The sequence below is a fragment of the Heterodontus francisci genome, chromosome 38 (genome assembly GCF_036365525.1).
Source record: "Heterodontus francisci isolate sHetFra1 chromosome 38, sHetFra1.hap1, whole genome shotgun sequence".
Classification (NCBI taxonomy): domain Eukaryota; kingdom Metazoa; phylum Chordata; class Chondrichthyes; order Heterodontiformes; family Heterodontidae; genus Heterodontus; species Heterodontus francisci.
This window is the reverse complement of record NC_090408.1, coordinates 44,822,670-44,843,372: the sequence shown is the minus strand read 5'-3', so window position 1 is coordinate 44,843,372 and position 20,703 is coordinate 44,822,670. Positions and strand designations below refer to the sequence as shown.

Sequence of the window (20,703 nt, the reverse complement as noted above, 5' to 3'; positions counted from 1 at the left end):
GGACGGGTTGCATCTAAACTGGAAGGGCACTAATATCCTGGCTGCAAGGTTTGCGAGCGTCACTCGGGAGGGTTTAAACTAGTGTGGCAGGGGGGTGGGAACCAGAGCAGTAGGACAGCTAGTGAAATAAATGAGGAGGACATAGTAAATAAGGCCAGTAGGACTAAGAGGAAGAGCAGGCAGGGAGATGTTGCGGAGCACAGCGGGACTGGTGGTCTGAAGTGCATTTGTTTCAATGCGAGAAGTATAACAGGTAAGGCAGATGAACTTAGAGCTTGGATTAGTACTTGGAAATATGATGTTGTTGCTATTACAGAGACTTGGTTGAGGGAATGGCAGGATTTGCAGCTAAATGCTCCAGGATTTAGAAGCTTCAGGCGGGATAGAGGGGGATGTAAAAGGGGTGGGGGAGTTGCATTACTGCTTAAGGAGAATATCACAGCTGTACTGCAGGAGGACACCTCAGAGGGGTCATGCAGCGAGGCAATATGGGTGGAGCTCAGGAATAGCAAGGGTGCAGTCACGATGTTGGGGGTTTACTACAGGCCTCCCAACAGCCAGCGGGAGGTAGAGGAGCAGATATGTAGACAGATTTTGGAAAGATGTAAAGGTAACAGGGTTGTGGTGGTGGGTGATTTTAACTTCCCCTATATTGACTGGGACTCACTTAGTGCTAGGGGCTTGGATGGGGCAGAATTTGTAAGGAGCATCCAGGAGGGCTTCTTTAAACAGTATGTAGATAGTCCAACTAGGGATGGGGCCGTACTGGACCTGGTATTGGAGAATGAGCCCGGCCAGGAGTTCGAAGTTTCAGTGGGGGAGCATTTCGGGAGCAGTGACCATAATTCTGTAAGTTGTAAGGTACTTGTGGATCAAGATAAGAATAGTCCTCAGGTGAAGGTGCTAAATTGGGGGAAGGCTAATTATAACAATATTAGGCAGGAACTGAAGAATTTAGATTGGGGGTGGCTGTTTGAGGGTAAATCAACATCTGACATGTGGGAGTCTTTCAAACGTCAGCTGATTAGAATCCAGGACCAGCATGTTCCTGTGAGGAAGAAAGACAAGTTTGGCAAGTTTCGGGAAGCTTGGATAATACAGGATATTGTGAGCCGTCAAAAAGAAAAAGGAAGCATTTGTAAGGGCTGGAAGGCGAGGAACAGATGAAGCACTTGAGGAATATAAAGACAGTAGGAAGGAACTTAAGCAAGGAGTCAGGAAGGCTAAAAGGGGTCATGAAAAGTCATTGGCAAACAGGATTAAGGAAAATCCCAAGGCTTTTTATACATATATAAAGAGCAAGAGGGTAGCCAGGGAAAGGGTTGGCCCACTCAAGGACAGAGATGGGAATCCATGCGTGGAGCCAGAGGAAATGGGTGAGGTACTAAATGAGTACTTTGCATCAGTATTCACCAAGGAGAAGGACTTGGTGGATGATGAGCCCAGAGAAGGGAGTGTAGATAGTCTCAGTCATCTCATTATCAAAAAGGAGGAGATGTTGGGTGTCTTGCAAAGCATTAAGGTAGATAAGTCCCCAGGGCCTGATGGGATCTACCCTAGAATACTGAGGGAGGCAAGGGAAGAAATTGCTGGAGCCTTGACAGAAATCTTAACATCCTCATTGGCTACAGGTGAGGTCCCAGAGGACTGGAGAATAGCCAATGTTGTTCCTTTGTTTAAGAAGGGTGGTAAGGATAATCCAGGAAATTATAGGCCGGTGAGCCTTACATCAGTGGTAGAGAAATTATTAGAGAGGATTATTCGGGACAGGATTTACTCCCATTTGGAAACAAACTTATTAGCGAGAGGCAGCATGGTTTTGTGAAGGGGAGGTCGTGTCTTACTAATTTGATTGAGTTTTTTGAGGAAGTGACGAAGATGATTGATGAGGGAAGGGCAGTGGATGTTGTCTATATGGACTTTAGTAAAGCCTTTGACAAGGTCCCGCATGGCAGACTGGTACAAAAGGTGAAGTCACACGGGATCAGAGGTGAGCTGGCAAGATGGATACAGAACTGGCTCGGTCACAGAAGACAGAGGGTAACAGTGGATGGGTGTTTTCCTGAATGGAGGGATGTGACTGGTGGTGTTCCGCAGGGATCAGTGCTGGGACCTTTGCTGTTTGTAGTAGATTTGGAGGAAAATGTAGCTGGTCTGATTAGTAAGTTTGTGGACGACACAAAGGTTGGTGGAGTTGCGGATAATGATGAGGATTGTCAGAGGAGACAGCAGGATATAGATCGGTTGGAGATTTGGGCGGAGAAATGGCAGATGGAGTTAATCCGGACAAATGTGAGGTAATGCATTTTGGAAGGTCTAATGCAGGTGGGAGGGATACAGTAAATAGCAGAACCCTTCGGAGTATTGACAGGCAGAGAGATCTGGGCGTACAGGTCCACAGGTCACTGAAAGTGGCAACGCAGGTGGATAAGGTAGTCAAGAAGGCATATGGCATGCTTGCCTTCATTGGTCGGGGCATAGAGTATAAAAATTGGCAAGTCATGTTGCACCTTAGTTGGGCCACACTTAGAATATTGCGTGCAATTCTGGTCGCCACACTACCAGAAGGATGTGGAGGCTTTGGAGAGGGTACAGAGGAGGTTTACCAGGATGTTGCCTGGTCTGGAGGGCATTAGCTATGAGGAGAGGTTGGAAAAACTCAGATTGTTTTCACTGGAACGACGGAGGTGGAGGGGCGACATGATAGACGTTTACAAAGTTATGGGCGGCATGGACAGAGTGGATAGTCAGAAGCTTTTTCCCAGGGTGGAAGAGTCAGTTACTAGGGGACATAGGTTTAAGGTGCGAGGGGCAAAGTTTAGAGGGGATGTGCGAGGCAAGTTTTTTACACAGAGGGTGGTGAGTGCCTGGAACTTGCTGCCAGGGGAGGTGGTGGAAGCAGGTACGATAGCGACGTTTAAGAGACATCTTGACAAATACATGAGTAGGATGGGAATAGAGGGATATGGGCCCCGGAAGTGCAGAAGGTGTTAGTTTCGGCAGGCATCAAGATCGGCGCAGGCTTGGAGGGCCGAATGGCCTGTTCCTGTGCTGTACTGTTCTTTGTTCTTAGTAAGGGGACCAAAACTGCACACACTACTCCAGGTGCGGTCTAACCAAGGTTCTATACAATTGAAGCAAGACTTCACTACTCCTGTACTCAAATCCCCTTGCGATAAAGGCCAACATACCATTAGCCTTCCTAATTGCTTGCTGCACCTGCATGTTTGCTTTCAGTGACTTATTAACAAGGACACCCTGTGTACAAGGCACAATTTCAAAATTTGCGAATGACACAAAATTTGGAAGCATTGTAAATTGTGAGGAGCATAGTGATAGACTTCAAAGGGAAGGTGGGGATGTGGTCGGGAATATGGGATTAATGTAGGATTAATATAAATGGGTGGTTGATGTTTGGCACAGACTCAGTGGGCCGAAGGGCCTGTTTCAGTGCTGTATGACTCTGAGGACATCGGCTGATGGAATGGGCAGGCACATGGCAGATGAAATTTAATGCAGAAAATTTGAAGTGATTCACTTTGGTAGGAAGAATGAGGAGAGACAATTTAAATTAAAGGGTACAATTCTAAAGGGGTTGCAAGAAGGAAATTAGGAAGGCGAAAAGGGGCCATGAGATTTCCCTGGCAAATAAGATATGGAAGAATCCTGAAAGATTCTATAAGTATATTAAGAGTAAAAGGGTAGCTAGGGAGAGAGTAGGTCCCGTTAAGGATCAGTGTGGTAATCTATGTGTGGAGCCACGGGAAATGGGCGCGGTCTAAAATGAATATTTCTCGTCCGTATTTACCGTGGAGAAGGCCATGGAAGCTAGTGAGTTCAAGGGAGGGAACAGCGATATCCTGGAGCATATCAACATTACAAAGGAGGAGGTGTTGGAGGTTTTGAAGCACATTAAGGTGGATAAATCCCCAGGGCCTGACCAGGTGTATCCTAGGATGCTATGGGAAGCAAGGGAGGAAATTGCTGGGGCCCTGGCAGAGATTTTTGTATCATCGTTGGCCACGGGTGAGGTAATGGAAGACTGGAGGATAGCTAATGTTGTGCCTTTATTTAAGAAGGGCATCAGGGATAAGCCAGGGAACTACAGGCTGGTGAGCCTTACACCAGTGGTGGGAAGGTTATTGGAAGGGATTCTGAGAGACAGGATTTATATGCATCTGGAAAGGTATGGTCTGATTAGGGATAGTCAGCATGGCTTTGTGCATGGGAAATCATGTCTTACGAATTTGATTGAGTTTTTCGAGGAGGTGACCAAGAGGATTGACGAGGGCAGGGCGATGGACGTTGTCTACATAGACTTTACCAAGGACTTTGACAAGGTCCCACGTGGTAGGCTGGTCCAGAAGTTTCAAACACATGGGATCCAGGGTGAGCTAGCAAATTGGATACAAAATTGTCTTGGTGATAGGAGGCAGAGGGTGGTAGTGGAGGGTTGTTTTTCAAATTGGAGGCCAGTGACCAGTGGTGTGCCGCAGGGGTCGGTGCTGGGCCCTCTGTTGTTTGTCATACATATTAATGACTTGAATGTGAATGTAAGGGGCATGATTAGTAAGTTTGCAGATGACACCAAAATTGGTGGTATAGTGGACAGTGAAGAAGGTTGTTTAAGGTTACAACAGGATACAGATCAACTGGGAAAGTGGGCAAGGGAGTGGCAAATGGAATTTAACGCAGACAAGTGTGAAGTGATGCATTTTGGGAAGTTAAACCAGGGCAGGACATATACAGTGAATGGCAGGGCCCTGGGGAGTGTTGTTGAGCAGAGAGACCTTTGGGTGCAAGTACTTCGTTCCCTGAAAGTGGCAACACAGGTAGACAGGGTGATGAAAAAGGCGTATGGCATGCTTGCCTTCATCGGCCGAGGCATTGAGTACAAGAGTTGGGACGCCATGTTACAGTTGTACAATAACGTTGGTTCGGCCGCATTTGGAGTACTGTGTGCAGTTCTGGTCGCTGCACTTCAGGAAAGATGTGATTAAGCGAGAGAGGGTGCAGAAAAGATTCACAAGGATGTTGCCTGGTTTGGAGGGCTTGAGTTATAAAGAGAGATTGGATAGGCCGGGTCTGTTTTCCCTGGAGTGAAGGAGGCCGAGAGGGGATATGATAGAGGTATATAAAATTGAGAGGCATAGATAGGGTAGATAGCCAGAGTCTGTTTCCCATGGTAGGGGTGACTAAAACTGGAGGGCATAGATTTAAGGTGAGAGGGAGGAGGTTTAAAGGGGATCAAAGGGGTAAATTTTTCACACAAAGAATAGTGGGTATCTGGAATGAGCTGCCTGAGGAGGTGGTGGAGGCAGGAACAGTAACGACATTTAAGAGGCATCTGGACAGGTACTTGAATGAGAAAGGCATAGAGGGATATGGAATTAATGCAGGCAGGTGGGATTAGTATAGATAGGCATTATGGTCGGCATGGACGCGGTGGGCCGAAGGGCCTGTTTCTATGCTATACGACTCTATGACTCTGACTCTAAGAACAGAGACACCTCGCGGTATATGTGAACAAATCATTGAAGGTGGCAGGGCAGATTGAAAAAGTGGTGAATAAAGCATGAGATCCTGGGCTTTCTAAGTAGAGGCATAGAGTACAAAAGCAAGGATGTTATGATAAACAAACAAGAAATGCTGGAAATACTCAGCAGGTCTGACAGCATCTGTGGAGAGAGAAACAGAGTTAACGTTTCAGGTCAGTGACCCTTCATCAGAACTGGCAAATATTAGAAACGTGATGGGTTTTAAGCAAATAAAGTGGGGGTGGGGCAAGAGATAACAAAAGAGAAGGTGTTGACAGGACAGGGTCACAGAGAATAACTGACCAGAAGCTCATGGAGCAAAGGCAAATGGTATGTTAATGGTGTGCTGAAAGGCAAAGTGTTGGTACAGAGAGGGTGTTAATTGACAGAAAACTGAGCAGCCCGGCCCCAAGCACAAACATGATAAAAACAGTGGATAGGCACAGTTGAAACAAACTAAAATAAAATGAACACATAAAAAAGAAAAAATAACTAACAAAAAGAAATAAAAAGGGGGGCCCGTCCGGCACTCTGTAGCGTGACTAATCGATAAATGAGGTGCTGTTCCTCGAGCTTGCATTGATGTTCACTGGAACACTGCAGCAATGTTCCAGGATCATTCCCTCTGCAACACCCTGGTCCACTCCTCCATTACCCCCACCACCTTGTCCCCGTCCCAGGGCACCTTCCCCTGCAATCGCAGGAGGTGTAATACCTGCCCATTTACCTCCTCTCTCCTCACTATCCCAGGCCCCAAACACTCCTTTCAGGTGAAGCAGTGATTTACTTGTACTTCCTTCACTGTAGAATTCTGTATTCGCTGCTCACAATGTGGTCTCCTCTACATTGGGGAGACCAAATGCAGACTGGGTGACCACTTTGCAGAACACCTCCGCTCAGTCCGAAAGCATGACCCCGAGCTTCCGGTTGCTTGCCATTTCAACACCCCCCCCCCCCCCCCCCCCCACCCCCCTGCTCTCATGTTTTCATATCTGTCCTGGGATTGCTGCAGTGTTCCAGTGAACATCAACGCAAGCTCGAGGAACAGCATCTCATCTACCGATTAGGCACACTACAGCCTGCCAGACTGAACATTGAGTTCAATAATTTCAGAGCATGACAGGCCCCCCATTTCATTTTTATTTTTCATTCTTTTTTCTGTGTTCATTTTATTTTAGTTTGTCTCCACTGTGCCTACCCACTGTTTTTTTCATGTTTGTGCTTGGGGCCGGGCTGTTCAGTTTTCTGTCCATGAACACCCTCTCTGTACTAACGCTTTGTCTTTCAGCACACCATTAACATACCGTTTGCCTTTGTTCCATGACCTTCTGGTCAGTTATTCTCTGTGACCTTGTCCTATCAGTACCTCTTGTAATCTCTTGTCCCACCCCAACTTTACTTGCTTAAAACCTTTTACATTTCTCATATCTGCCAGTCCTGATGAAGGGTCATTGACCTGAAACATTAACTCTGCTTTTCTCTCCACAGATGCTGCCAGACCTGCTGAGTATTTCCAGTATTTCTTGTTTGTGTTTCAGATTTCCAGCATCTGCAGTATTTTGCTTTTATTTTAGAAGTTATGATAAACCTGTATAAAACACTGGTTCAGCTCAACTAGAAGATTGTGTTCAATTCTGGGCATCACACTTTAAGAAGAATGAGAAGGCATTCGTGAGGGTGCAGAAAAGATGCACGAGAATCGTTCCAGGGATGAGGAAATTCAATTACTTGGATAGTTTGGAGAAGCTGAGGCTGATCCCCTTGGAAAAGAGATTCAGAGGAGATTTGATAGAGTTGTTCAAAATCATGAGGGGTCTGGACAGAGTAGATCGGGAGAAACTGTTCCCATTGGCAGAAAGATCCATAACCAGAGGACACTGATTTAAGCTGATTGGTAAAAGAAGCAACAGTGACATGAGGAAAAACCTTTACACAGCAAGTGTTTAGGATCTGGAATGCACTGTCTGAGAGTGTGGTGGAGGCAGGTTCAGTGAGTGTTTAGGATCTGGAATGCACTGTCTGAGAGTGTGGTGGAGGCAGGTTCAGTGAGTGTTTAGGATCTGGAATGCACTGTCTGAGAGTGTGGTGGAGGCAGGTTCAGTGTGTGTTTAGGATCTGGAATGCACTGCCTGAGAGTGTAGTGGAGGCAGGTTCAGTGTGTGTTTAGGATCTGGAATACACTGTCTGAGAATGCGGTGGAGGCAGGTTCAGTGAGTGTTTAGGATCTGGAATACACTGTCTGAGAGTGTGGTGGAGGCAGGTTCAGTGTGTGTTTAGGATCTGGAATGCACTGTCTGACAGTGTGGTGGAGGCAGGTTCAGTGAGTGTTTAGGATCTGGAATACACTGTCTGAGAGTGTGGTGGAGGCAGGTTCAGTGAGTGTTTAGGATCTGGAATACACTGTCTGAGAGTGTGGTGGAGGCAGGTTCAGTGAGTGTTTAGGATCTGGAATACACTGTCTGAGAGTGTGGTGGAGGCAGGTTCAGTGAGTGTTTAGGATCTGGAATACACTGTCTGAGAGTGTGGTGGAGGCAGGTTCAGTGAGTGTTTAGGATCTGGAATACACTGTCTGAGAGTGTGGTGGAGGCAGGTTCAGTGAGTGTTTAGGATCTGGAATGCACTGTCTGACAGTGTGGTGGAGGCAGGTTCAGTGAGTGTTTAGGATCTGGAATGCACTGTCTGAGAGTGTGGTGGAGGCAGGTTCAGTGTGTGTTTAGGATCTGGAATGCACTGTCTGAGAGTGAGGTGGAGGCAGGTTCAGTGTGTGTTTAGGATCTGGAATGCACTGTCTGAGAGTGCGGTGGAGGCAGGTTCAGTGTGTGTTTAGGATCTGGAATGCACTGTCTGAGAGTGTGGTGGAGGCAGGTTCAGTGAGTGTTTAGGATCTGGAATGCACTGTCTGAGAGTGCAGTGGAGGCAGGTTCAGTGTGTGTTTCGGATCTGGAATGCACTGTCTGAGAGTGCGGTGGAGGCAGGTTCAGTGTGTGTTTCGGATCTGGAATACACTGTCTGAGAGTGTGGTGGAGGCAGGTACAGTGATTGTTTAGGATCTGGAATGCACTGTCTGAGAGTGTGGTGGAGGCAGGTTCAGTGTGTGTTTAGGATCTGGAATGCACTGTCTGAGAGTGCGGTGGAGGCAGGTTCAGTGTGTGTTTAGGATCTGGAATGCACTGTCTGAGAGTGTGGTGGAGGCAGGTTCAGTGAGTGTTTAGGATCTGGAATGCACTGTCTGAGAGTGCGGTGGAGGCAGGTTCAGTGTGTGTTTAGGATCTGGAATGCACTGTCTGAGAGTGAGGTGGAGGCAGGTTCAGTGTGTGTTTAGGATCTGGAATGCACTGTCTGAGAGTGTGGTGGAGGCAGGTTCAGTGTGTGTTTAGGATCTGGAATGCACTGTCTGAGAGTGCGGTGGAGGCAGGTTCAGTGTGTGTTTAGGATCTGGAATGCACTGTCTGAGAGTGTGGTGGAGGCAGGTTCAGTGAGTGTTTAGGATCTGGAATGCACTGTCTGAGAGTGCGGTGGAGGCAGGTTCAGTGTGTGTTTCGGATCTGGAATGCACTGTCTGAGAGTGCGGTGGAGGCAGGTTCAGTGTGTGTTTCGGATCTGGAATGCACTGTCTGAGAGTGTGGTGGAGGCAGGTTCAGTGAGTGTTTAGGATCTGGAATGCACTGTCTGAGAGTGTGGTGGAGGCAGGTTCAGTGAGTGTTTAGGATCTGGAATGCACTGTCTGAGAGTGAGGTGGAGGCAGGTTCAGTGAGTGTTTTGGATCTGGAATGTACTGTCTGAGAGTGTGGTGGATGCAGGTTCAGTGTGTGTTTAGGATCTGGAATGCACTGTCTGAGAGTGTGGTGGAGGCAGGTTCAGTGACTGTTTAGGATCTGATGCACTGTCTGAGAGTGTGATGGAGGCAAGTTCAGTGAATGTTTAGGATCTGGAACGCACTGTCTGAGAGTGTGGTGGAGGCAGGTTCAATTGTGGCTTTCAAAGGAGAATTGGATAATTATCTGAAGAGAACAAGTTTGTATGGCTACGGGGAAAAGGCAAGGAGTGGGAGTGGTGTGTTGCTCTTATAGAGAGCCAGCATGGACATGATGGGCCAAATGACCTCCTTCTGTGCTGTAATCAGTCTATGATTCTCGGTCAATAATTTGTCTTCAATTCCATGAGTTTCACCTTTAGCTGAAAGTTTTATATGAGGGCTTTTTTAAATCAAATTCCTTCTCAAAGTCCATATAAATAACATCCAGAGACATTCCCCTGTCCCCTACTTTAGTCATCTCTTCAAACAGTTCAACCAGATTGATCAGGCAGGAAATACCCTTTTCAAATCCATGCTCTCTCTGATCAGCTGAAAAATTTCAAGATTTTCAGTATCCTCATCCTTAATTACAAACTCTAGTAATTTCCCAACAGCAAATGTTCGGCTAACTGGTCTATAATTCCCTGGTTTCCTTCTCTCACCTTTCTTAAATAGAAGAACATGCACAATTTTCCAATCCAAAAGAAAGGGCTGTGAAGAAGGCATATGGGGTGTTAGCGTTCATTAGCAGAGGGATTGAATTTAAGAGCCGTGAGGTGATGATGCAGCTGTACAGGACCTTGGTAAGGCCTCATTTGGAGTACTGTGTGCAGCAGTTCTGGTCGCCTCATTTTAGGAAGGATGTGGAAGCCTTGGAGAGGGTGCAGAGGAGATTTACCAGGATGTTGCCTGGAATGGAGAATAAGTCTTACGAGGAAAGGCTGAACATTCTAGGCCTCTTCTCATTAGAACGGAGAAGGATGAGGGGTGACATGATAGAGGTTTATAAGATGATCAGGGGAATTGATAGGGTAGACAGTCAGAAACTTTTTCCCCGGGTGGAGCAAAGCGTTACAAGGGGTCATAAATTTAAAGTGAAGGGTGGGAGATATAAGGGGGATGTCAGGGGAAGGTTCTTTACCCAGAGAGTGGTCGGGGCATGGAATGCCTTGCCTGGGGAAGTTGTTGAGTCAGAAACTTTAGGGACTTTCAAACGGCTTTTAGATAGGTATATGGATAAAGGAGAATGATGGGGTATAGATTAAATTGTCCTTGACAGAGGACAAAGGATCGGCACAACATCGTGGGCCGAAGGGCCTGTTCTGTGCTGTATTTTTCTATGTTCTATGTTCTATGTTCTAAAGAACTTTGGAAGGTTCTGGTTCAGGCACCTGCAATTTTCTCAGCTCTCACTTCTTTTAAAACCTAGGGATGGAGACCATATGGTCTGAGGATTTGTCATTCTTTCGTGCCATAGGGATCTCCATTCCTCTTAACTTGCTTATGTTAATTTTGTTGCGTCCCTGTCCATGATTCAGTATTAGTTTCTTTGGATGTCTGGCATGTCTTCCTCTGCTCTAAATATTTCAGCAGCTACAGGGTGATTTTTTGAAAGTGATATTTAAATTTTGGTATTAGGAGCAGGAGAAGGTCATTCAGCCCCTCAAGCCTACTCTGCTATTCAATAAGATCATGGCTGATCTGATCTTGGCCTCAACTCAACTTTCCTGTCCATTCCCAATAACCCTGGACTCTCCTATAGTTTAAAAATCTGTCAACCTCAGCCATGAATATATTCAATGACCCAGCTTCCACTGCTCTCTCGGGAAGAGAATTCCAGAGATTCAGGACCATCTGAGAGAAAAAATTCCTCATCTCCATCTTAAATGTGCAGCCCATTATTCTGAAACGATGTGATGAAGGACAATCTTTTATATTTCCATTCTTAACTCATTTACATTTCACTGTGTACCAGGATAGAAATTAATATCTGGAAATCAACTAGGATTATATTGTGGAATGAATTCAATCTTGCTATTTGCAATATCGCATCTCATGTCTGTCGGCACTGACACTGTGCAGTGACACTGGCCACACAGGAGAATTGGACAAGACCTCATGGGACCTGCTTTTATTCTAAAGAAGTTATAATTGGCTCCAAACGTTGTCAAACTTCACCAGGTTCAGCAAATGTAGCTCACATCACAATCCCCCTCCCCATCCCGATCACCATCACACTCCCCCCTCCCCATCCCGATCACCATCACACTCCCCCTCCCGATTACCATCACAATCCCCCTCCCCATCCCGATCACCATCACACTCCCCCTCCCCATCCCGATCACCATCACACTCCCCCTCCCCATCCCGATCACCATCACAATCCCCCTCCCCATCCCGATCACCATCACACTCCCCCTCCCCATCCCGATCACCATCACAATCCCCCTCCCCATCCCGATCACCATCACAATCCCCCTCCCCATCCCGATCACCATCACAATCCCCCTCCCCATCCCGATCACCATCACAATCCCCCTCCCCATCCCGATCACCATCACAATCCCCCTCCCCATCCCGATCACCATCACACTCCCCCTCCCCATCCCGATCACCATCACACTCCCCCCTCCCCATCCCGATCACCATCACAATCCCCCTCCCCATCCCGATCACCATCACACTCCCCATCCCCATCCCGATCACCATCACACTCCCCCTCCCCATCCCGATCACCATCACAATCCCCCTCCCCATCCCGATCACCATCACAATCCCCCTCCCCATCCCGATCACCATCACACTCCCCCTCCCCATCCCGATCACCATCACAATCCCCCTCCCCATCCCGATCACCATCACACCTCCCCCTCCCCATCCCGAACACCATCATAATCCCCCTCCCCATCACGATCACCATTACACTCCCCCTCCCCATCCCGATCACCATCACACTCCCCCTCCCCATCCCGATCACCATCACATTCCCCCTCCCCACCCCCGATCACCATCACAATCCCCCTCCCCATCCCGATCACCATCATATTCCCCCTCCCCATCCCGATCACCATCACAATCCCCCTCCCCATCCCGATCACCATCACATTCCCCCTCCCCACCCCCGATCACCATCACATTCCCCCTCCCCATCCCGATCACCATCACACTCCCCCTCCCCATCCCGATCACCATCACACTCCCCCTCCCGATTACCATCACAATCCCCCTCCCCATCCCGATCACCATCACACTCCCCCTCCCCATCCCGATCACCATCACACTCCCCCTCCCCATCCCGATCACCATCACAATCCCCCTCCCCATCCCGATCACCATCACACTCCCCCTCCCCATCCCGATCACCATCACAATCCCCCTCCCCATCCCGATCACCATCACAATCCCCCTCCCCATCCCGATCACCATCACAATCCCCCTCCCCATCCCGATCACCATCACAATCCCCCTCCCCATCCCGATCACCATCACAATCCCCCTCCCCATCCCGATCACCATCACACTCCCCCCTCCCCATCCCGATCACCATCACACTCCCCCTCCCCATCCCGATCACCATCACAATCCCCCTCCCCATCCCGATCACCATCACACTCCCCATCCCCATCCCGATCACCATCACACTCCCCCTCCCCATCCCGATCACCATCACAATCCCCCTCCCCATCCCGATCACCATCACAATCCCCCTCCCCATCCCGATCACCATCACACTCCCCCTCCCCATCCCGATCACCATCACAATCCCCCTCCCCATCCCGATCACCATCACACTCCCCCTCCCCATCCCGAACACCATCATAATCCCCCTCCCCATCACGATCACCATTACACTCCCCCTCCCCATCCCGATCACCATCACACTCCCCCTCCCCATCCCGATCACCATCACATTCCCCCTCCCCACCCCGATCACCATCACAATCCCCCTCCCCATCCCGATCACCATCATATTCCCCCTCCCCATCCCGATCACCATCACAATCCCCCTCCCCATCCCGATCACCATCACATTCCCCCTCCCCCACCCCGATCACCATCACATTCCCCCTCCCCATCCCGATCACCATCACACTCCCCCTCCCCATCCCGATCACCATCACAATCCCCCTCCCCATCCCGATCACCATCATAATCCCCCTCCCCATCCCGATCACCATCACACTCCCCCTCCCCATCCCGAACACCATCATAATCCCCCTCCCCATCCCGATCACCATCACACTCCCCCTCCCCATCCCGATCACCATCACAATCCCCCTCCCCATCCCGATCACCATCACAATCCCCCTCCCCATCCCGATCACCATCACAATCCCCCTCCCCATCCCGATCACCATCACAATCCCCCTCCCCATCCCGATCACCATCACAATCCCCCTCCCCATCCCGATCACCATTACACTCCCCTTCCCCATCCCGATCACCATCACACTCCCCCTCCCCATCCCGATCACCATCACATTCCCCCTCCCCACCCCGATCACCATCACAATCCCCCTCCCCATCCCGATCACCATCATATTCCCCCTCCCCATCCCGATCACCATCACAATCCCCCTCCCCATCCCGATCACCATCACATTCCCCCTCCCCACCCCGATCACCATCACATTCCCCCTCCCCATCCCGATCACCATCACACTCCCCCTCCCCCATCCCGATCACCATCACAATCCCCCTCCCCATCCCGATCACCATCATAATCCCCCTCCCCATCCCGATCACCATCACACTCCCCCTCCCCATCCCGATCACCATCACACTCCCCCTCCCCATCCCGATCACCATCACATTCCCCCCTCCCCATCCCGATCACCATCACAATCCCCCTCCCCATCCCGATCACCATCACAATCCCCCTCCCCATCCCGATCACCATCACAATCCCCCTCCCCATCCCGATCACCATCACACTCCCCCTCCCCATCCCGATCACCATCACAATCCCCCTCCCCATCCCGATCACCATCACACTCCCCCTCCCCATCCCGATCACCATCACAATCCCCCTCCCCATCCCGATCACCATCACACTCCCCCCTCCCCATCCCGATCACCATCACAATCCCCCTCCCCATCCCGATCACCATCACAATCCCCCTCCCCATCCCGATCACCATCACAATCCCCCTCCCCATCCCGATCACCATCACAATCCCCCTCCCCATCCCGATCACCATCACAATCCCCCTCCCCATCCCGATCACCATCACAATCCCCCTCCCCATCCCGATCACCATCACAATCCCCCTCCCCATCCCGATCACCATCACAATCCCCCTCCCCATCCCGGGCATTGCACTTGCAGGATGGGAGGCCTGTTCCAGTGGATTGGGCGGGGCACAGAGCGGGGGGCGGGGTCAGAGCGGGGGGGGGGGGCGAGGGCGGGGCGGGTCTGTGCGGAAAAGTGCGGGGGCGTGGTCAGAGCGGGGGGCGTGGTCAGAGCGGGGGGCGGGACCGGGGCGGGGCGAATGTATTTAAAGTCCCGACTCAGCGCAACTGAACTGAGGGTCGGAGTTTGAACATGGAAAGGGAGGAATATCTCAGTCGGGGTGAGTGGAACAAGAAGGAAAGTAACTCTGAGTGAGGGGATGGGGTGTGAGTGAGGGAGTGAGGGGATGGGGTGGGAGTGAGTGAGGGAGTGAGTGAGGGGGTGGGGTGGGAGTGAGGGGATGGGGTGGGAGTGAGTGAGGGAGTGAGTGAGGGGGTGGGAGTGAGGGAGTGAGTGAGGGGATGGGGTGGGAGTGAGGGAGTGAGTGAGGGGATGGGGTGGGAGTGAGGGAGTGAGTGAGGGGATGGGGTGGGAGTGAGTGAGGGGATGGGGTGGGAGTGAGTGAGGGGATGGGGTGGGAGTGAGTGAGGGGATGGGGTGGGAGTGAGGGAGTGAGTGAGGGGATGGGGTGGGAGTGAGGGGATGGGGTGGGAGTGAGGGAGTGAGGGGATGGGGTGGGAGTGAGTGAGGGAGTGAGTGAGGGGGTGGGGTGGGAGTGAGGGAGTGAGGGAGTGAGTGAGGGGATGGGGTGGGAGTGAGGGAGTGAGTGAGGGGATGGGGTGGGAGTGAGTGAGGGGATGGGGTGGGAGTGAGGGAGTGAGTGAGGGGGATGGGGTAGAGTGAGGGGATGGGGTGGGAGTGAGGGAGTGAGTGAGGGGATGGGGTGGGAGGGAGGGGATGGGGTGGGAGGGAGTGAGTGAGGGGATGGGGATGGGGTGGGAGTGAGTGAGGGGATGGGGTGGGTGAGTGAGGGGATGGGGTGGGTGAGTGAGGGGATGGGGTGGGAGTGAGGGAGTGAGTGAGGGGATGGGGTGGGAGTGAGGGAGTGAGTGAGGGGATGGGGTGTGAGGGAGGGGATGGGGTGGGAGTGAGGGAGGGAGTGAGTGAGGGGATGGGGATGGGGTGGGAGTGAGTGAGGGGATGGGGATGGGGTGGGAGTGAGGGAGTGAGTGAGGGGATGGGGTGGGAGTGAGGGAGTGAGTGAGGGGATGGGGTGGGAGTGAGGGAGTGAGTGAGGGGATGGGGTGGGAGTGAGGGAGTGAGTGAGGGGATGGGGTGGGAGTGAGTGAGGGGATGGGGTGGGAGTGAGTGAGGGGATGGGGTGGGAGTGAGGGAGTGAGTGAGGGGATGGGGTGGGAGTGAGGGAGTGAGTGAGGGGATGGGGTGGGAGTGAGGGAGTGAGTGAGGGGATGGGGTGGGAGTGAGTGAGGGGATGGGGTGGGAGTGAGGGAGGGAGTGAGTGAGGGGATGGGGTGGGAGTGAGGGAGGGGAGGGTGAGTGAGGGGATGGGGTGGGAGTGAGGGAGTGAGTGAGGGGATGGGGTGGGAGGGAGGGAGGGAGAGAGGGGTGTGGGTGGAGGGAGGGAGGGAGAGAGGGGTGTGGGTGGGAGGAGGGAGGGAGAGAGGGGGGGTGGGAGGGAGGGAGGGAGAGAGGGGTGTGGGTGGGAGGGAGGGAGGAGAGAGGGGTGTGGGTGAGGGAGGGAGGGAGTGAGGGGTGTGGGTGAGGGAGGGAGGGAGGGAGTGAGGGGTGTGGGTGAGGGAGGGAGGGAGGGAGAGAGGGGTGTGGGTGAGGGAGGGAGAGAGGGGTGTGGGGTGAGGGAGGGAGAGAGGGGTGTGGGTGAGGGAGGGAGGGAGAGAGGGTGTGGGTGAGGGAGGGAGGAGGGAGAGAGGGGTGTGAGGGAGGGAGGGAGAGAGGGGTGTGGGTGAGGGAGGGAGGGAGAGAGGGGTGTGGGTGGAGGGAGGGAGGGAGTGAGGGGTGTGGGTGAGGGAGGGAGGGAGGGAGAGAGGGGTGTGGGTGAGGGAGGGAGAGAGGGGTGTGGGTGAGGGAGGGAGGGAGAGAGGGGTGTGAGGGAGGGAGGGAGAGAGGGGTGTGGGTGAGGGAGGGAGGAGAGAGGGTGTGGGTGAGGGAGGGAGGGAGAGAGGGGAGTGGGTGAGGGAGGGAGGGAGAGAGGGGTGTGGGTGAGGGAGGGAGGGAGGGAGAGGTGGGTGAGGGAGGGAGGGAGAGAGGGGTGTGGGTGAGGGAGGAGGGAGGGAGAGAGGGGTGTGGGTGAGGGAGGGAGGGAGGAGAGGGTGTGGGTGAGGGAGGAGGGAGGGAGAGAGGGGGTGTGGGTGAGGGAGGGAGGGAGGGAGAGAGGGGTGTGGGTGAGGGAGGGAGGGAGAGAGGAGAGGTGGGTGAGGAGGAGGGAGAGAGGGGTGTGGGTGAGGGAGGGAGGAGAGAGGGGTGTGGGTGAGGGAGGGAGGGAGAGAGGGGTGTGGGTGAGGGAGGGAGGGAGAGAGGGGTGTGGTGAGGGAGGGAGGGAGGAGAGAGGGGTGTGGGTGAGGGAGGGAGGGAGAGAGGGGTGTGGGTGAGGGAGGGAGGGAGAGAGGGGTGTGGGTGAGGGAGGGAGGGAGAGAGGGGTGTGGGTGAGGGAGGGAGGGAGAGAGGGGTGTGGGTGAGGGAGGGAGGGAGAGAGGGGTGTGGGTGAGGGAGGGAGGGAGAGAGGGGTGTGGGTGAGGGAGGGAGGGAGAGAGGGGTGTGGGTGAGGGAGGGAGGGAGAGAGGGGTGTGAGGGAGGGAGGGAGAGAGGGGTGTGGGTGATGGGAGGGAGGAGAGAGGGGTGTCTGGGTGAGGGAGAGAGGGGATGTGGGTGAGGGAGGGAGGGAGAGAGGGTGTGTGTGGGTGAGGGAGAGAGGGGTAGTGGGTGAGGGAGGGAGGGAGGGAGGGAGGGAGAGAGGGGTGTGAGGAGGAGGAGAGAGGGTGTGGGTGAGGGAGGGAGGGAGGAGAGAGGGTTGTGGTGAGGGAGGGAGGAGGGAGGGAAGAGAGGGGTGTGGGTGAGGGAGGGAGGAGGGAGAGAGGGGTGTGGGTGAGGGAGGGAGGAGAGAGGGGTGGGTGAGGGAGGGAGGGAGGGAGGGAGAGAGGGGTGTGGGTGAGGGAGGGAGGGAGGGAGAGAGGGGAGTGGGGTGAGGAGGGAGGAGAGAGGGGTGTGGGTGAGGGAGGGAGGGAGAGAGGGGTGTGGGTGAGGGAGGGAGGAGAGAGGGTGTGGGTGAGGAGGGAGGAGAGAGGGGTGAGGGTGAGGAGGGAGGGAGAGAGGGGTGTGGGTGAGGGAGGGAGGGAGAGAGGGGTGTGGGTGAGGGAGGAGGGAGAGAGGGGTGTGGGTGAGGGAGGGAGGGAGAGAGGGGTGTGGGTGAGGGAGGGAGGGAGAGAGAGGGGTGTTGGGTGAGGGAGGGAGGGAGGGAGAGAGGGGTGTGGGTGAGGGAGGAGGAGAGAGGGTGTGGGTGAGGGAGGGAGGGAGAGAGGGGTGTGGGTGAGGGAGGGAGGGAGGGAGAGAGGGGTGTGGGTGAGGGAGGGGAGGGAGGAGAGAGGGGTGTGGGTGAGGAGGGGGAGGGAGGAGAGAGAGGGTGTGGGTGAGGGAGGGAGAGAGGGGTGTGGGTGAGGGAGGGAGAGAGGGAGGGAGAGAGGGGTGGGGTGAGGGAGGGAGAGAGGGGTGTGGGTGAGGGAGGGAGGGAGGGTGAGAGGGTGTGGGTGAGGGAGGAGGGAGAGAGGGGTGTGGGTGAGGGAGGGAGGGAGAGAGGGGTGTGGGTGAGGGAGGAGGGAGAGAGGGGTGTGGGTGAGGGAGGGAGGGAGAGGGGTGTGGGTGAGGGAGGGAGGGAGGGAGAGAGGGGTGTGGGTGAGGGAGGGGAGGAGAGAGAGGGGTGTGGGTGAGGGAGGGAGGAGGGAGAGAGGGGTGTGGGTGAGGGAGGGAGGGAGGAGAGAGGGGTGTGGGTGAGGGAGGGAGAGAGGGGTGTGGGTGAGGGAGGGAGGGAGAGAGGGGTGTGGGTGAGGGAGGAGGGAGAGAGGGGTGTGGGTGAGGGAGGGAGGGAGAGAGAGGGGTGTGGGTGAGGAGGAGGGAGAGAGGGGTGTGGGGAGGGAGGGAGGGAGAGGGTGTGGGTGAGGGAGGGAGGGAGGGGTGTGGGTGAGGGAGGGAGGGAGAGAGGGGTGTGGGTGAGGGAGGGAGGGAGGGGTGTGGGTGAGGGAGGGAGGGAGAGAGGGGTGTGGGTGAGGGAGGGAGGGAGAGAGGGGTGTGGGTGAGGAGAGGGAGGGAGAGAGGGGTGTGGGTGAGGGAGGAGGGAGGGAGAGAGGGGTGTGGGTGAGGGAGGGAGGGAGAGAGGGGTGTGGGTGAGGGAGGGAGGGAGAGAGGGGTTGTGGGTGAGGGAGGGAGGGAGAGAGGGGTGTGGGTGAGGGAGGGAGGGAGAGAGGGGTGTGGGTGAGGGAGGGAGGGAGAGAGGGGTGTGGGTGAGGGAGGGAGGGAGAGAGGGGTGTGGGTGAGGGAGGGAGGGAGAGAGGGGTGTGGGATGAGGGAGGGAGGGAGAGAGGGGTGTGGGTGAGGGAGGGAGGGAGAGAGGGGTGTGGGTGAGGGAGGGAGGGAGAGAGAGGGGTGTGGGTGAGGGAGGGAGGGAGAGAGGGGGTGTGGGTGAGGGAGGGAGGGAGAGAGGGGTGTGGGTGAGGGAGGGAGGGAGAGAGGGGTGTGGGTGAGGGAGGGAGGGAGAGAGGGGTGTGGGTGAGGGAGGGAGGGAGAGAGGGGTGTGGGTGAGGGAGGGAGAGAGAGGGGTGTGGGGTGAGGGAGGAGAGGGAGAGAGGGGTGTGGGTGAGGGAGGGAGGGAGAGAGGGGTGTGGGTGAGGGAGGGGAGGGAGGGAGAGAGGGGTGTGGGTGAGGAGGGAGGGAGGGAGAGAGGGGTGTGGGTGAGGGAGGGAGAGAGGGGTGTGGGTGAGGGAGGAGAGAGGGAGAGAGAGGGGTGTGGGTGAGGGAGGGAGAGAGGGGTGTGGGTGAGGGAGGGAGAGGAGGGGTGTGGGTGAGGGAGGGAGGGAGAGAGGGGTGTGGAGTGAGGGAGGGAGGGAGAGAGGGTGTGGGTGGAGGGAAGGGAGGGAGAGAGGGGTGTGGGTGAGGGAGGAGGGAAGAGAGGGGTGTGGGTGAGGGAGGGAGGGAGGGAGAGAGGGGTGTGGGTGAGGGAGGGAGGGAGGGAGAGAGGGGTGTGGGTGAGGGAGGGAGGGAGGGAGAGAGGGGTGTGGGTGAGGGAGGGAGGGAGAGAGAGGGGTGTGGGTGAGGGAGGGAGGGAGAGAGGGGTGTGGGTGAGGGAGGGAGGGAGAGAGGGGTGTGGGTGAGGGAGGGAGGGAGAGAGGGGTGTGGGTGAGGATGGGAGGGAGGAGAGAGGGGTGTGGGTGAGGAGGGAGGAGAGGGGTGTGGGGAGGGAGGGAGGGAGGGGTGTGGGTGAGGGAGGGAGGGAGAGGGGGTGAGGGAGGGAGGGAGAGAGGGGTGTGTGTGAGGGAGGGAGGGAGGGAGAGAGGGGTGTGGCGTGAGGGAGGGAGGAGAGAGGGGTGTGGGTGAGGAGGGAGAGAGGGGTGTGGGTGAGGGATGGGAGAGGGTGTGGGTGAGGGAGGGAGGGAGAGGGGTGTGGGTGAGGGAGGGAGGGAGAGAGGGGTGTGGGTGAGGGAGGGAGAGGGAGAGAGGGGTGGGGGTGATGGGAGGGAGGGAGAGAGGGGTGTGGGTGAGGGAGGGAGGGAGAGAGGGGTGTGGGTGAGGGAGGGAGGGAGGAGAGAGGGGTGTGGGGTGAGGGAGGGGAGGGAGAGAGGGGTGTGGGTGAGGGAGGGAGGGAGAGAGGGGGTGTGGGGGAGGGAGGGAGGGAGGAGTGAGTGGGGGAGGAGAGAGGGGTGTGGGTGAGGGAGGGAGGGAGGATGAGGGGTGTGGGTGAGGGAGGGAGGGAGGGAGAGAGGGGGGTGGGTGAGGGTGGGAGGATGAGAGGGGTGGGGTGGGTGTGGGAGGGAGGGAGAGTGGGGTGGGGGGGGAGGGTGGGAGGGAGAGAGGGGGAGTGGTGGGGGAGGGAGGGTGGGAGGAGAGTGGGGGGG

At 54.8% G+C, this 20,703-nt stretch overlaps 1 protein-coding gene across 1 annotated transcript in view; it reads left to right on the top strand.

Annotated features, from left to right (window-relative positions):
• The first annotated feature begins 14,827 nt into the window (after positions 1-14,827).
• The window catches only part of hdc (histidine decarboxylase), a 49,150-nt gene continuing 43,274 nt past the window's right edge, over positions 14,828-20,703 (top strand). The window contains 1 exon segment of the mRNA XM_068018306.1: positions 14,828-14,906. Coding sequence (XP_067874407.1) covers positions 14,879-14,906 — 28 coding nt within the window. The 5' untranslated portion in view covers positions 14,828-14,878.